Here is a 17,307-nt window from a genome sequence, read left to right on the forward strand (position 1 = left end):
ATTGTAACGGTTGTCCTTTAGAGATATAATTGCACACATGTATGCCAGGGCCCACCTTCTGTCCCATCTGCATTGCAGTACTGAGTCACCATATTCCATTGTAAAAGAACTGAGGGGGTGTTGAGGTGGCACTGCACTTAAGGAGCTTCAGGAAGGGTTATGGGGAGGTTCAGGGCACATGCACTGTCCTGATGGGTACTGCTTCAGACAACTCTGGTTCCAGCTTGTTGGGCAAGCGCATACCTCATTGGAATACATATGTGCAACCACATCTGGAAGAACAACAGTTACAACACAGGTAACCATTCTCTCTATTGCCTTGCCATAATTCCAGATGCTGGTTTCCTTCAGAAAAAATAGTTTGCTACTTGCATAGGAAACTACCAGTCTCATATGAGCTACTATGAATACAAAATGTGGAGCAAATCTTGCCACATCATATATTCTTTCCTTGAAGAAGACCAGAAAGAATTCAGAAATGTTATCAAGGTAGTTGAAAAGTTGCTTGATATTGCAGATACCGCAGTAAGAGCAACTGCCTCTGGAACCCAGATGCCTATAGTCATGGATTGCTGTGGCAAGTGTTTGGCCTTCGGAAATAGGTACAACAGAAGCTTAAGGGCCTGCTGCCTCATGATGGAAACCATATTAGGCTAATCACATGAATGCCAAGAAAACAAAAGTGACCTGTAGTTCAAGGTCAAGCTTTCCCTTCCTCCATCCATCAGGAAAGTCACAAGTACCACATCAGATTCAAGCAGCACAGTTTTCCAGCTCTGGGATGGATGGATGAAGAGTAGCAGCTGACTGAAACTGAATCCAGAAGGACAGAGATGGGGCTGATATCAGAGGGGGACAGAAACTTTCAAGAACTTGCCATCTCCATGACATCATGCTTCTTTGCGGGTGTCTCCCCTCAGATCATGGAAATGGTGTACATGTTCATCTGGTTTCCTCATTGCACTCATTAGCCACAACAATTTTTATTTTTTATTTTTTTTTTTACCAAAAAAAATACTTTTCCCACCTACTGCTGGCCAAAACCCATTACATTCAGACTAATCATTTATGTTCTCCAGGCTTGGTTACTGGACTGTACTTAACTAGGAATGAAATTATTTAAAAAAGAATATTGATTAGTTCAGAACATAACAGCCTGCTTACAGAGCCACAGGCCTCCAAGAGTACATCACCATAATTCTCCCCTCTCACTAACTCATTGTTAAATACTGGGGACAAATTTAAAATTTCAGCCCTCATCTTCAAAAGCCTCCATAGGATTGACCCATGTTACCTAAGGCACCATCTACATGATCATGACCTCCCCCAATAGATGTCTCCCACCAGGACCCTGAAAATGTCATCCATGAGTGAGATTAATGTAACAAATGCTAAACTGAGCCCACAAGTATGGGTAAATTCCTGGAGAGGGCAGCCAATTTCTTGTTCCACTCCAGCTAAGTGACTATGAACTTATATTTCTTAAGTCTTTTGCAGGGTCAAAGGATGTTTAGTGAGAGTCATAGTAGCTTCTTGATCCAAACAGGAGTCTGCTGTGGTGCTAGAGATCTTCCAGAAAGCAACACAGTGCTCAGTCCACACTTGTCCACTAGGCATCACCATTTTGAAGATTTTAGTGTGGTAATCCCAGAAAACACATGTTTCAGTCACATGATAGTGCCTTCTCGGAGTCTACTGGGTTACTGTTAGATGAAACCCATTAGTCTCTGATGTGGCAAAGTTAAACATAAAATGGCAACTTTTCCCCATATATTTCCTGAAATACAGATTTCTATGAAATTCTTCCCTACTCTGGAAAGCCCACTCTATAATCAAGTTTTGGGGCTGATAGTCTTTATCTCTTGCTACTGCAGGAGGTGCCAAATTTCCATTGTGGCAATTTGATCCCATTTCCTGAGTGAGAACAGAGAAGAAAGTAGCCTATTCATTTCAGTCCATACTGGAGGGATGCAAGACAAAATCTAATTTTTAGATAAGGAGATGAAATATACTTTCTACATCTGGAAGAACAGCAGCTAATGACAACCGTAGAGTTTCAATATGAGTTAATTGGCGATGCAAAGAGTGTCTTTATATGTACATGGACAGCATCTATCACAATGTGAGCAACACTGAAATAAATAATATTTAATAATAATGAACAGTGAATTAATAAGGTTAACAAGACTTAACATCAGTTGTATCTGCTTCCTAATTGGCCATGAATGTATGTTTAATAGAATTTTATATTAAAACATCAAAATTTTAAAACAAAGATGTATTCCAGCTTCTCTATAAGGAATGTGAAGGTCTGCTTCCAGTATGTATCATATATAGCAAATGAAGACTTCTATTAATACTATATGTAGTAAAGTGTATATGTTTGTTTTTTGTTTGTTTTTTCATTTTGAAAGTTCGAGAGTGAAAGAAAAAAAGTGAAGAAGCTAGTAGAGTTAAAACGATCAGTGGACGTCCGGCTGGATCAAGAAATGAAGAGAAACAGTGAATTGCAAAAAGAATGTAATGGGTACAGTTTTTTCAGCACTTTCAAGAAAATATCAAGTAAACTAAAACGTGACTTTGTTCCGTTTACAAAATTAAATTTTAACTGAAAAATGATTGCACAACTGACCTCACAAATTGCTTGTATAATGCCGAACTTTTAGTATTGTTCGCTTTTGTAATTGAACACCTGTTGCAAAGTGCAGTAAGCAGGTATGGTAAGCCAGGCTGCCATGCAACTCTTCAGGCAGGGAAGGAGAAAAAGGGACCTTGTTTGAGCAGGGAAGGAGATAAAACACCTACAGACATCCTCATAGGGGCAGCCAGAAGTTTGCCCTAAAAATGATTTCTGAGACTGAGAGGATGATTCCTCAGATTTGTCTATCAAATACGTTAAAAATGGGTTTGAGGGGCTTGGCTATGGTTTCTAAAAATACATAAACAAGTCTGTTTGTCTTTCTACTGTATTTACTATGCAGAATGAAGAAACTTCTAAAAACAGCTAAGAAGAAACTAAAGGAATATGAGACTGGAGAGTGTGTGTCCCAGTTTAGTTTCCAGGGAGAACTGAAGAACAGATATTCTGAAATGGACAATGAAGTTAGTAGATTAAGGACAAAGGTAGGTTCTAATATTTGAAACTCACATCATTCATTCTTCGTATATTCCTCTCAGAATTGCTATAAATGTTGTGGCTACATTTTGAGTGGGATTTTTGTTGTTTTTATTCTCGTTAAAGATTGTAAAGAAATAACAATCAGCTCCTCACCCGAAGAGCCTCATGAGATCCTCATGCATCTCACAAGCTCTAAAAAGCACTCAGGAGAGGAATGGGAACACCCCTGACATAAATGGACTAGTTCACACATCTCAGAGTTATTGTTTCAGGTTGTATTCATCTCAATAGGATGTTCTCATTCTACTCAAAAGAACACATTGAGATGAATGGGATGCCTCAGATCTTTTAGAGACTCCCGTGCTAAAGGAGGATGTGTAGAGAGGCCCTTTCCCTCCATCATCCCTCTATCCTTCCTTCTTAAAGGATTACATTTCACAGTGCTCTAAAATATGCATGTTTGCACAGATTTTCTTGAAATTCGCATTGCTTTGCGGGAATACATTGTAGGGTTAGTGACCACATTTGGGATCATTTGAGACCGTAGTTCCAGAGATACAAGTTCTGAAAAAGATAGCAGTTTTTTAAAAAGTTACTAGGTCAGGTTTTTTGCGCAGAGCCAGAGATAAAATTATTGCTGTGATGCAGCTCAAAATGTTCTCAATTGATCAGTTATTATCTACAATAGTGGACGGCATCCACTAGGTCTTTAGGGAATTTAAGAAAGTGTTCATTTCTTCAATTGCATAGTTGTGCAGTCTGGAAGGATTACAATGTACATGTCCCAGTAAAGAAGAAACCGTGAGAGGGTTTCTATGCAACCATTTTATGCTTGTCTGGATAGTTTGAGGGAATGTGCTGATGCCATTGCACCAGTGAACAGCCCTCCACTGTTGTTTCTAGTCCTAATCTTTGTACACCAGTGCAATAAAGAACTAATAACTCATGCTGCTTGCTGCAAGTTGTCTGTTATAATATCATGTGTTCGTATTTTATGGGGATGTTTACTGTGAACACAGCAGAATAGTCAGTAGCTGATTTAAGCAAAATATTTGTTGTTTTGGGTGGGGAGGAATTGACGACAGAGGACTTGTGGATTGGCAAGAAGAACAGGGACAAGAAGAGGGGTTGCAGTTACAGGAGTGGTGGGCAGTGAGGATGGATGATAGGCAAGCCTTGCATTAGTTGTTTACGATTTTCTCATTTTACTAGTCTCTGGGGAGGTGAGGGAAAAGGACTACTTCCTGATCTTGGAGTAGATTAATGTGGTGTTTCCTAAAACACATAGTGCAGAAGTACAGAACTGAGAGCGCAGGTGACTTGACCGCTAAGGGAAGAGAAATATGTGTTCTCCCAGGGTGCCAACATGTAGATTCTGCGTGATTCCTCATCCACAAGGTTGGAGAAGTTTGAGGCAAAGTGTGGAGTACACCACAGTATAGGGATTGCTGACACATGCTGAGTAGAGTCAGTATGCAAACTGCAGGATGGGATATGAACAACTGTTTACATGACTACTAACTCCTATCAACAATGTATCTTTTCCTGGTGGTATGTTGTCCCCTTTCAGAATGTTGAGTTGAGCAAAACTCAAACTTCTGAAAACCAGGAAATGCACAGTTAAGCCCATGCAGCATTTCTCTGCCCTCATTCAGCAATGCCCAATGTGTCCCATAAACACACCACTACAGCTGTAAGGTCCATAGTGTAGACATAGCCTATTTCACAGCCTTTTACAACTCCCTTCTGCTTACTCACACGATATCATCTCAACCCTCACTTTCACTTAAACATAATTAAAACATTAGAATCCTCTCACATTGCCCCTCACTGCTGACAATGTCCTTTGTAATAAATGCCCTAGGTAAGCCTAACACTGTCTGCATGCAAATAGTTCCCATTGGTTGCTGCCATCTCCAGTGGAACAGAGCAAAGGTGATGTGGGCAACCTTCCCCCCCATCTATAGTGTTAGATGAAATTCTGTTGGTGAGAGTGAATGAGTTGTAAAAGGAAGTGAAGCGCTTGTACATTTCAGCAACTGGGGAGTGTTAAAGTAAAGGTATGTGTGTTAACAGGGCATAGGGGGGCATTTCTGAAAGAGAGCAAAGTTAAGGTTGCATGGACAACCTTAACTGCATTTCCTGTTTTTCAGAAGTTTTGAGTTTTGCTCAACTCAGTGTTCTGCATGGGGACGACATGCCCCAAGTAACCTTCATTAACATAGTTTTTTGCCATTGAATATACTTGGCTTTGTTCCAGACCATCTTCTTGAGTCTTATCATATGTTAAGGCTCTGATGTCATCTGCATTTTAGGGATTCCACCATCATATTTTAGGTCAACAGGCAATGAGGTGGGCCTGTAGGGAGTGGAACTTATTTCCCCTTAACAGCTGTCTCAGCCCATCTTGCCCTATTCTTAAACACCTGAAAGTGTGTCCTAGAAGTAGCTTTTATTATTCCTATCTGGCTTATATTTAGAAACATTTCCACCCTTCCTACGTAGGGCCAAACTTATTACAGTCTGTTCCCCTTATTTTATGAGTGTAGCTTTGTTGCTAGTGCACTATGTTTTAGAAATTAAGTAACTTTTTTATTATGTATTTAGTGCTTTGAGTGCCTTCACATCAGGGCATTTTTATAAAAAAAAATTGTAGTATTTGTATGACTTTGTTGCAGTTAAAATGTAAAAATTATATTTGAACATCAAGGAAGGGGATTTTTATATATTCCCTTCTATGCAGTTATGTTTATACATATCAGTACAGTTGGAATAAGAAGGTCTGTTTGATACTGTCTACATATTTTTACACAGTATTTACTTTCCTATTTTCCTTTTTTATGTTAAAAAGGATAAGGAAACCATAAAATATGCAGTAATGACAGAAAAGATTAACTGTTTTTTTCCAGTGAGTTTTATTCAGGTTTCAGATCCTACTGCAAGATCTCACATTGTCTTTTAAATTCTTATATGCAAACTACCTTTTGATTTACCATAAGCATATTCTTTCTCTGCTAGCATAAAAGGCTTCCTACAATCCAATTTTATAAGTTTTAAATGGTTGCATAGCATTTTTGATACATAACAAGGCCCCATCTCTTATGCTCCTGTTTACTTTAGAGCATATGAATAGTCCCATGCATGGGTAAAATGATTGTAGGTTTGGGGCCTAAATGATTTTATTTTTTAAAGTATTTCTGCAAACTACTATATATAGGTTGAGAAAGAAGAGGACTTAAGCTGTTCTATGAAAAATAATTTAAAAGATCTGCTTTTACTAAGTTTTAAATGATTTATATTCATTTTAAATGCAAGATTACGAACTTGTAAAATTATCTTGATTTTTTTTCACTGACTTTCATTGAATTTAGAGAAATTTTGAACTCCTGTTTGATAATTGAGTTTAAACTTTTTCAATGTGTACAGACAGATGAACTGTCCAAAAAGCTGGATATAGAGTCAAAAAAATCTACACAGTTAGAGTCTACAAATCGTGATCTGCGAGAACAGTTGTCTTCTATGAAAATACTGCATAAGAATCATGAAAAGTTGGAGAAGAGCAAATGGCAGCTGGAAGGAGAAGTAGCTAATCTCAAACATCAAGTAGAAACTAATATGATGGACCACAGTCAAATAGAACAGTATAAAAGAGAGATTGAAGAACGAGCTAGACAAGAAATAAGACAAAAACTAGAAGAAGTCAATCTATTTTTGCAGGTTAATATATTTGCTACTTACTTTATGCTGTATATTGGTACTTTAAGCTTTATATTCCATATTCATGTCCAAGTTGAAATTTATATTTTAAGTGTTTTATTTTAGGTGCTTTGTTTTTATCATAAAAGCTAAATACACCTTTACCTCGATATAACGCGACCCGATATAACGCGGTAAAGCAGTGCTCCGGGGGGGCAGGGCTGCGCACTCCAGTGGATCAAAGCAAGTTCAATATAATGCGGTTTCACCTATAACGCGGTAAGATTTTTTGGCTCCCGAGAACAGCGTTATATTGAGGTAGAGGTGTATATAGTATTTCCATATGTTTTCAGTTTGGTAGTTAGGGAACTAGAGATACAATAGAAGGAAGAAAAAAATACAAAGAGAAGTAAAATTGAGTACAATCCCTTACAGTAGTGCCTGTGGGTCATTCTATCCCAAAGCCTACCCCAGACTGATTTTCCCTCATGACTCAATTTTTACCCTGGAGGGGATGCTCAGCTTGCCTTACTCTTAGGCCTTGGCTACACTTGCAGCTGTACAGCACTGTGAGGTAAACCTGTCTTCATACAGCTGAGTAGGGAAAGCGCTGCAGTCTGTCCACACTGACAGCTGACAGCGCAGTGGCGTGGCCACACTTGCAACATTTGCAGCTGTGTTGGGAGCGGTGCATTATGGGCAGCTATCCCAGCATTCATGTGGCTGCAATGTGCTTTTCAAAACGGGGGGCAGGGGGGTGGAGTGTGACGGGAGTGTGGGGGGAGAGAGTGCTTTTTGGAGCGTGTCAGCACTCTATTTTGTAAGTTCCGAACTCCCGGTCCCCTGCTCATTCATTCACTCACTCAAAGCAAACAGCAAACTGTTTGCTTTTTCTCTGTGGTACGAGCTTTGAAACCGGCACTTCTGCATTCCTGCAGCCGGTCACAACATTGGAGAGGATTGGCCACTTGACAAGGTGATCAGTACAGCGCTGCAGGTTGATTCCTGGTACACACTCACAGGGGAGAGTTGTAGCCACTCCGTTGTATCTCTTAAGCTTCTCGGGGAGGTGGAGTACCTGCAGCGGTGTACCCCAGGGAGATACAGCGCTGCAAGTGCCCTGCCAGTATGGATGGGGAGTGAGTTACAGCGCTGGGGGAGGTTTTACAGCGCTGTAACTCGCAAGTGTAGCCAAGGCCTTAGAGGTATAGTATCCTATCACACTGACCGAAGTAGCTTTTGTTCTTTATATTTATTTTGCAGAGCTACACTGATTTTCCCTCCTCCCCTCTTCTTTGGAGTTCAGTTCATGAGCTTCTGTAGATAGAGAAGAACTGAGGGAAGACGAAGGGGATGGATTATTTATATCCTTGGCCAGTAGATTGTTGGGCTCAAAAGATATATGTCTACCTCACCTACGCCACCCCTTCCCTTCCCCCTACCCCTCCAAGCTATTATTACTGATGGTTCCATGGTCAGTGACCAGGCATGTTAACTGCTACAGTGTGGTTCTGAACACAGTATGTTGAGAGAACAAAAGTTACAAAGTAACCTCCTCTTTTTGACTCCATATTTATTATTTCAATGCTGGAAGTATTATCTACCTGTGTATAGATCACATGGGATTCTGGCTCCAGCAGGGGGATCAGTGTCAATTAGACTGTTGTCCTATAAGACTGAAAGTTGTGTACTGCTAACTTTAATGTAATAGATCCTTAATAAGGGACAGTTTCTTTCTAAGCTGAAATCTTTCTATACCATAGTGACTTCAAATGTCTCCCTGTATGGTTGATGGCACTAAGGAAGAGTAGTTCCCTATCTGAATAAGAGAGTGTACTTATATTGAATATGATTAACTGCTGGGAAAAAATTCCTCTTTCTTCCAATTTATTAACGTTGTATTATTTGCTTTAGACGCAGGCAGCCTCCCAAGAGACATTAGAACAAATAAGAACTACTAATAATGCTTCACTGAAAAACCAACTGGAGCACAGAATTAGAGATCTAGAATCTGAACTGGCTAGAATAAAAAATACACAAGAAGACAGTGTCTTTCAAAAACAGTCTACGCAGACAGAACTGGAAAGATACAAAGATCTTTATTTGGAAGAATTAAAAATTAGAAAATCGCTAGCAAGTAAACTGGATAGGTAAGTCAAAACCTTTATTTTAAAACAAATGGTAAAATATTATTTTTCCTTCATTAACTTTCCTCCTAAAATGCCTCACTCCTGAACCTGCTCACCATAATGTGCATCAATCCAAGAGCAGGTATCTGTAGATGCAGTAGACTTTCACAACTAACCGGAAGGCTGAGTAACATGAATTCCTTTCAATATTTTATAAGTAGCTGTTGCAGTAGCAGAAATATCATTCATTTTTATAGAGTATATTATAAAATTCTTTTGATTTTAACAGGCATATCTTCTGGCTGGTCTGTAATAATCTCCTGTACTTACAGTAGGCAAGAGAAATTGCAGTTCTTTGAGTAGTGTTCCTATGGGTGCTTCACTTCAGGTGCGCTTGCATCCCACATGTCTTTGATCAAAGATTTTCATCAGCAATGTCCATTTTGCTAGCACATGCGCTGCTGCTATCCTCATGCTCCACACTGAGGCTATATGAGGCTGCGCAGGCAAACTGCCCTCTGTTCTTTCTCAACTGCCTCAGCCTGAGGTGGAGCTTAGCATGTCTACATTGTGCCTGCCTCAGGTTCTTGCTGAGTTTATTCTACTGAGTTTATTTAGTTGAGTTTATTTGTTAGTAGTACTACAGTAGTTAGTTACTGGTTATTGAAAGATTGTTTTATTTCCTTTGGGAAAATCCTGTCTGTGAGGGGCCTGCCCGGTTCACCAGGGTTTAAATGTTGCCTCACATGGACAGAAGCTATCCTGATCAGCGATGGACACTCTAAGTGGGTTCACTGCCTGGGAGAGTTGCATGGTCCACAGAAGTGTAACTTCCAGTTAGCCCTCAAATCCAGGGCACAGAAGAACCGGAAACTCAAGCTGTGACTGTTAATGAAAGAGTGCTCCCTTCTCCCCACTTCGGAGCCAAGTTAGAAGAACCCCTGCACCTCGTACATCAGTCCCTCTGGCGCCCCTTTGACTTTCGTGCAACACTCTCCTGAAAAGGGGAAAGCCTCAGAGACCTCCTCTAAAGATCCTAAAAAGAGAAGCTCTATTTCCCCTCTGAAGAGATCCATCTCAAAAAGCCTCGCTCTTCGACCAGGTCAGCAGCCTCAGAGACTTCACCCTCAAGGCTTGGTACCATAAAGGTGAAGGGCTCCTCCAGTACCAGTCAGGAAAATCCAGCAGCTTGAAGAGTAGACCTGGCTCTGAGAAGGCTCCAGTACCATCTAGTGGAGATGATCAGAGAAAACACAGAAGAATATAGGTACCATCAGACTTAATCCCTCTCCTGGTACCTATGTCAAGCTTTTCAATATCATGTAAGACTAAGCCTCCGTCTGCATCAGCACTGCCTGTGAATCACTCAAAACCATCATCACATTCTGCAGGGACAAGCATTCCAGTCTGTTGGCGCTGCAACAGCACTCAGTGCCGCAGCTCCACTCAGTGCTGCAATACATTAGGTATCTGAAGGACTTATCAGTGACTGCTGAACCAGAGTCCCCATTGCTGGCAAGTACCGAACATCTCTAGGTACCAAGAACCTCTCAATCTCCATACCTTTATATATCCCCAGTACAGTCACTTCCCTTTTTGCTTGGAGCTCCCCCATTAGAGGAGGAAGAGAATGATGATGGAGACTTCTCTTCATTATCATCGATCTCTGTTTAGAGTTCTCCTACATACCCATATATAAACCCCCTTTCTCAAAGAGACAGAAGATGTCCTGGGACCTCATAACTCCTGATGGGAGCAACCCTCGATACCACCCACCTCCCCCTTATGGTCCTCAATGGCTATATTGAGATTCCTGGGCAGCTATTTGGCAGCAGTTCTCCAGAGCCCTGATCGGTTCCAAGAGTGTTGTCAAAGGTTCTGTCAGTGGTGGCTGCCTACCTGTTTCGTCAGGCGATCACAGTATTCCCATTACCGTATCCCCATGCCTTGACGATTTGTTTCTCAAGGTTTGGTCATACCAAGAAATGTTGTCTGCCAAACAGAACACTTTTTGTTCTTGGACTTGGGTCTTCAATTGAAAGTGGGACAATCCACACTGACTCCTGTTCAGAACATACAATTTATAGGTGTATCCCTGTATTCCTTGGCATCCAGAGCCTTCCTTCACTTGGACAGATCCACAACACTATCAAACCTTGTTAGAAATATTCAAAGGAAACCCCAGACTTCTGTCAGAAACAGTCTTCAACTTCTAGGTCACATGGTAGCTTGCACTTTTGTGACAGAACATGCAAGATTGTGCCTTTGCTGTTTCCAGTGGTGGCTCAAACCTGTTTACTTACCAAACAGACACAGCCTAGACAAACAGGTGTCAGTTCCTCAATAAGTCAGATACTTCCTGGACTGGTGGAATGTTCATCACAATGTAGGGGTATGGATCCCCTTCCTCCAACTGACACCAATGGTAACCATAACTCCAGATGCATCTCTGTTAGGATGGAGAAGGGCGCACCTCAGTGCTCTAAGGTTACAGTGCAGATGGTCACCCTAAGAATCTACCCCCCATCAACCTGTTGGAGCTCAGAGTGGTCAGAAATGCCTGCCTTCATTTTCTGCCTCTCATCAGACACAGGTCTATCAAAGTTACGATAGGCAATGTGGCCTGTATGTTATATATCAATCGTCAAGAAGGAGCGAGATCCCCTTCTCTCTGCGCTGAAGCAATAAGGTTATGGAACTGCTGTATAAAACATTGCACAGAATTTCAATAATGAATGTCACAGCTGACACTCTCAGCAAGTGTTTTGCCCAAGACTACAAATGGGAGTTGGATTCCCAGGTTTTTGTCAGCATATTTCAGACTCCAGGATTTCCAGAAGTGGACCTCTTTGCCACAGCTATGAACAAAAAATGCTATCTATTCTATTCAAGGAGGGGCTTAGTTCACAATTTATTGGGGGACACCTTTCTCCTCACTTGGATGAAGAAATTGTTTTATGTGTTTCCCCCAATGCTTCTCATTCTCAAAGTTGTGAACAAAATCAGACAGGACAAGAGCAGAGTTATCCTAATAGCCCCAACACGATCAAGGCAGGCCTGTTTCCTACCTGTTTCGCCTAGCCCTTTGTTCAGTGATAAATCTTTTAATCACTTCTCTCCCAGGGTCAGTCAACTGCTGCATTGTAATCTGAGCATTCTCCACCTGAAGGCGTGGCTCGTTGATGGTTTGTGGGGTTAGAGTTGGTCTGTGTTGCAGAAGTACAATAGATAAAATAGGAAAGATTCTACCAGAAATACCTTCAAAAAGTGGAGAAGATTTAGTCACTGGTGTGAATTCCAGAATCCTGTCCCCAAAACTGCCTTGTATCCTCTTGTTCTAGTATACCTGCTACAACTAAAGCAAATGGGACTATCACTTAGTTCTCTCAAGGTTCAATTGACTGCCTTAACCACTTTCCATACCATTATTGGGGGGTTCTCACTGTTTGTTCACCCTACAACCATAAAGTTCATGAAAAGTCTGGGTAATCCCTTTCCTCCAGTGAAAATCCCCACCCCAGTTTGGGACCTTAATTTGTCTCTTAAAAGTCTCATGAAATCTCCTTTTGAACTGATGGTCACATGCTCCTTACTGAATTTGTCCATGAAAACAGCCTTCTTAGTGACTATTACCTCAGCCCACAGAGTTGGAGAGATGGGGCCTTCATGGTAGACCCTCCTTTCACAGTATTCTGCAAGGACAAAGTTACCTTACGACCACACACCAGATTTCTTCCTAAACTGTCTTCTGAGTTGCATGTGAGTCAGGTCATTTACAGGCCAGTGTTCTTTCCAAGACCACATAATTCCAATCTAGAGACTGCCTTCCATACTGAAGATGTCAAGAGGGTGTTATCCTTCTACCTAGACAGGATTAAATCATTTTGTAAATCTCCTAGATTGCTCATTTTGTTTGTAGACAGATCTAAAGGTTCTCAACAAAGTCACAATCAATATCTATAGCTTTACCTAAAAATTTCCCAGTATCTGAGATCTGCAGAGCTGCTACATGGTCTTTGGTACATACCTTCCCGAGGCATTATGCCTTAGTCAGTGCCTCTAGAGCTGATGTAGCAGTTGGCAATGCAGTTCTTTCCTCTGTGCTCGACTCAATTCTGAAGCTTCCTCCTCCTTATGGGGATACGGCTCGGGAGTTATCTGAAGTGGAGCACCCATAGGGACGTTACTTGAAGAAGAAAGAGAGGTTACTCACCCTATGCATTAGCTGTAGTTCTTCTAAATGTGTCCCTCTTTGGGTGCTCCACTACCCGCCCTCCTTCCCTTTTGCTTTGGAGTTTCCTTCTGAGATGCAGCAGTGAAGAAGAAACTGAGGGCATTTTGCCCATGCAGCCTCGCTGCAGGGCATGAGGATATCAGCAGTGCATGCATGGACCAAATGCACACTGCTCATGGAAAATCTCAGATTAAAGATGCGTGGGGTGCACGCACATGTGACGTGGAGCACCCACAGGAGAACACCCCTCAAAGAACTGCAGTTACTGCTCAGGGTAAGTAATCTCTTTTTTTCTTACCCTATCAGCCTCACTCCATAGAAAAAAGGCCTGATCTGGTGATGCGTTTAGGATCAGTTCAGCTCCCATTATAACAGTACTTGTCAGGATTGGAACTACATTGAGAGGAAGGACAGTCCAGTTATTAGGGTACTAGCCTAGGATTTGGGAGAATGGGTTCAGTTCACAGCTCTGCCAAAGATTTCTTCTGTAATCTTGGGCAAATTGCTTACTCTCTCTGGGCCTCAGTTCCCCCTTATGTAATATGGAAATAATATTACTTTCCTTTCTCACAGGGTGTTGTGAGATAATATAAATACATTAAAGATTATAGTAATCGGGACTTACAACTATCTAAGATAAATTGTCTTGAGGTCAAATTCTGAGAAGTGCTGAGCATCTCTAACTCCCCTTCATTCCCAAGAGGCACTCAGAATCTTTCAGGATTTGGTTCTTAGAAAACTCCAGAGGGAATTGACAAAAACAACAAGGCATCCGGTGGCACCTTAAAGACTAACAGATTTATTTGGGCATAAGCTTTCGTGGGACTCCATGCATCTGAGGCCTTGTCTACACTACGAGAGTAGTTCGATTTTACTTAAATCGAATTTTTGGAATCGATATTGCAAAGTCGAACGTGTGTGTCCACACTAAGGACAGTAATTCGACTTTGTGAGTCCACACTAACGGGGAAAGCGTCGACATTGGAAGTGGTGCACTGTGGTCAGCTATCCCACAGTTCCCGGAGTCCCCGCTGCCCATTGGAATTCTGGGTGGAGCCGCAAATGCCTTCTGGGTAAAAAAAAGGTGTCCAGGGTGCTTTTGGGTAACTGTCGTCATCCGTCCATCACTCCCGCCCTCCCTCCCTGAAAGCGCCGGCGGGAAATCAGTTCGCGCACTTTTCTAGTCAGTGACAGCGCGGACGCCACAGCACTGCGAGCATGGAGCCTGCTGCAACCATCACTGCAGTTGTGGCCGCTCTCAACGCCTCGCAACTTATCATACACCTTTCCCTGAGGCAGATGCAGAAAAGTCAGGCGAGGAGGCTACGTCAACGCGGTGATGGCCTGAAGTCTGAGAGTAGCACAGACCTCTCAGAAAGCAGGGGACCCAGCGCCGAGAACATCACGGTGGCAATGGGTCATGTTGATGCCGTCGAAAGGAGATTCTGGGCACGGGAAACAAGCACTGAGTGGTGGGACCGCATAGTGCTGCAGGTCTGGGATGAATCCCAGTGGCTGCGAAACTTTCGCATGCGGAAGGGAACTTTCCTGGAACTTTGTGAGTTGCTGTCCCCTGCCCTGAAGCGCAATGACACCCGGATGCGAGCAGCCCTGACTGTCCAGAAGCGAGTGGCCATAGCCCTGTGGAAGCTTGCAACGCCAGACAGCTACCGGTCAGTCGCGAACCAGTTTGGGGTGGGCAAATCTACCGTGGGGGTTGTTGTGATGCAAGTAGCCAAGGCAATCGTTGATGTACTGCTGCCAAAGGTAGTCACCCTGGGAAACGTGGAGGCGATCATAGATGGCTTCGCAGCGATGGGATTCCCAAACTGCGGTGGGGCCATAGATGGAACTCACATCCCTATCCTGGCACCGGAACACCAGGCCAGCCAGTACATTAACAGAAAGGGCTACTTTTCCCTGGTGCTGCAAGCACTGGTGGACCACAGGGGACGTTTTACCAACATCTACGTGGGATGGCCGGGCAAGGTTCATGACGCTCGTGTTTTCAGGAACTCTGGTCTGTTTAGACGGCTGCAGCAAGGTATTTACTTCCCGGACCACAAAATAACTCTTGGGGATGTGGAGATGCCTATAGTCATCCTCGGGGACCCAGCCTACCCGCTAATGCCCTGGCTCATGAAGCCCTATACTGGCGCCCTGGACACTGAAAAAGAACTCTTCAACTACCGGCTGAGCAAGTGCAGAATGGTGGTGGAGTGTGCTTTTGGCCGTCTCAAGGGGAGATGGAGAAGCTTACTGACTCGCTGTGATCTCAGCGAAACCAATATCCCCATTGTTATTGCAGCTTGCTGTGTGCTCCACAATCTCTGTGAGAGCAAGGGGGAGACCTTTATGGCGGGGTGGGAGGTTGAGGAAAATAGCCTGGCTGCTGATTACTCACAGCCAGACAGCCGGGCGATTAGAAGAGACCAGCGGGAAGCGCTGTGCATCCGGGAGGCTTTGAAAGCAAAGTTCCTGAGTGAGCAGGGTAACCTGTGACTTTAAAGTTTGTGTATTGAGAAGCTAAACCTGCCCCCATTTCTTTGCCCAGTTAATGTTGACTATCCTATCCAGTTACATACCCCCTTCACCCCACTTCCAACACACGTTTCAAAATAAAAATAGTTCTACTTTGTTAAAGCAGACAGTTTTCTTTAATACTGTATTCGCGGGAATTTTTTAAAACTGGGACGCAGACTGTGGTGCGGAGCGGGTGTACTGTAGTGGCGCGAATGCAGCTTCTAAACTCAAGGATTGACAGGCTCCGCTGCGGTGGGATGGTTGTTTCAACGGAGCCTGTCACCCCTCCTGATAGGGACTGTGTGTATGGGGGGGTCTATGTGACTTTGTGGCAGGGGGAGGACGGTTACAGATCCCCTGCTGTGTGGCTCTGTGATCCTGCCTAAGGACCGCCGCTTAAGATCTGTAACTGCCCTCCCCTGCCACAAAGTCACAGAGCAACCCACCCCCCACCACATAACATGAAAACAACCTCCCAGACTAACCAGGGTAACTAGTCACTGCATCACTGCACTATGTATGTGCCCTGCTGCTGTGCCTGCCCCCGACTATATACCCTGCCAAAGGTGACTGTCCTGTCGAATTACCAACCCCCTATCCCCCCCTCCTGCAAAAGAACATGATGGAAACAGTAGTTAACAGAAACGTATTTTTTATTATCAACCAAACATGGAACTGGGAAAGTGAAACTTGGACGGGGGCTTGTGTCAGGCGGGAAGGAAAGAACTTGTCAAATTTTGGGGAATGAGAGCCTTCTGCTGCTCGAGCTCTCTGCAGGGGTGGAGTGAGAGTTAGCAGGGACTCTGCCGCCTCTCCTTCTGTGCACTTTGGGTGAGGGGAGTATGGGACTTGGTGGCGGGGGAGGGCGGTTAGAGATGGACTGCAGCGGGGCTCTGTCCTCCTGCCTCCGTTCCTGCAGAACATCCACAAGGCGCCGGAGCGTGTCCGTTTGCTCCCTCATTAGTCCAAGCAGGGTTTGAGTCGCCTGCTGGTCTTCCTGACGCCACCTCTCCTCCCGATCCATGTTGGCTTGGTGCATTCGGGTCAAGTTCTCCCGCCACTGGGTCTGCTGTGCTGCCTGGGCTCTGGAGCAGGCTATAAGCTCCGAGAACATGTCCTCCCGTGTCCTCTTCTTCTTATGCCTAATCCGCGCTAGCCTCTGGGAGTGTGATGACAGGCTAGGTTGTGAGACAGTCGCAGATGGGGCTGTGGGAATGGGAAAAAGGGAGTGAATTCCTCAGAAAGATAAATGTAGTTGTGAACAAAGAACATAGTCTTTCTCTGTTAACAAGACCATGCACAGCACCTCTCACATGCGCACTCAGCACAAGGTCGAATTCTCGGCCTTCGCATTCAGTGCCTGGGGTCTTCTACAGCACATTTGAGAAGCCTCTCAGGAGAACGGAATTTCTGTTGCAGGCAGACATGGTAAGCCGTAGACTTGTGGCAGCTTAAAACTTTAATATTAGCAATGGCCTCATTTCACATTGAAATCAATGTCGGTCCCTGCTGCCAGCAATTCGGCAAGCAGGAAGTCTGCTCCTGTCCCACACCCTCGCGGCTGTCCCCGGGAACGATCCCTTTCGGCTGCCCCTCTCCCGCCTCCA

At 43.5% G+C, this 17,307-nt stretch overlaps 1 protein-coding gene across 9 annotated transcripts in view; it reads left to right on the forward strand.

Moving 5' to 3' along the window:
• The window catches only part of ANKRD26 (ankyrin repeat domain containing 26), a 171,412-nt gene that overhangs the window by 120,197 nt on the left and 33,908 nt on the right, over positions 1-17,307 (forward strand). For 8 of the 9 annotated variants that reach the window (XM_054023494.1, XM_054023501.1, XM_054023508.1 and 5 more), the window contains 4 exons: positions 2,415-2,527; positions 2,982-3,123; positions 6,545-6,835; positions 8,729-8,964. In XM_054023494.1, the coding sequence (XP_053879469.1) occupies positions 2,415-2,527; positions 2,982-3,123; positions 6,545-6,835; positions 8,729-8,964 (782 nt within the window). Of the gene's footprint in view, positions 1-2,414; positions 2,528-2,981; positions 3,124-6,544; positions 6,836-8,728; positions 8,965-17,307 lie in introns of those variants that run through there. The other variant, XM_054023557.1, reaches the window with a different exon arrangement.

The sequence above is a fragment of the Malaclemys terrapin genome, chromosome 1 (assembly GCF_027887155.1).
Source record: "Malaclemys terrapin pileata isolate rMalTer1 chromosome 1, rMalTer1.hap1, whole genome shotgun sequence".
NCBI lineage: Eukaryota > Metazoa > Chordata > Testudines > Emydidae > Malaclemys > Malaclemys terrapin.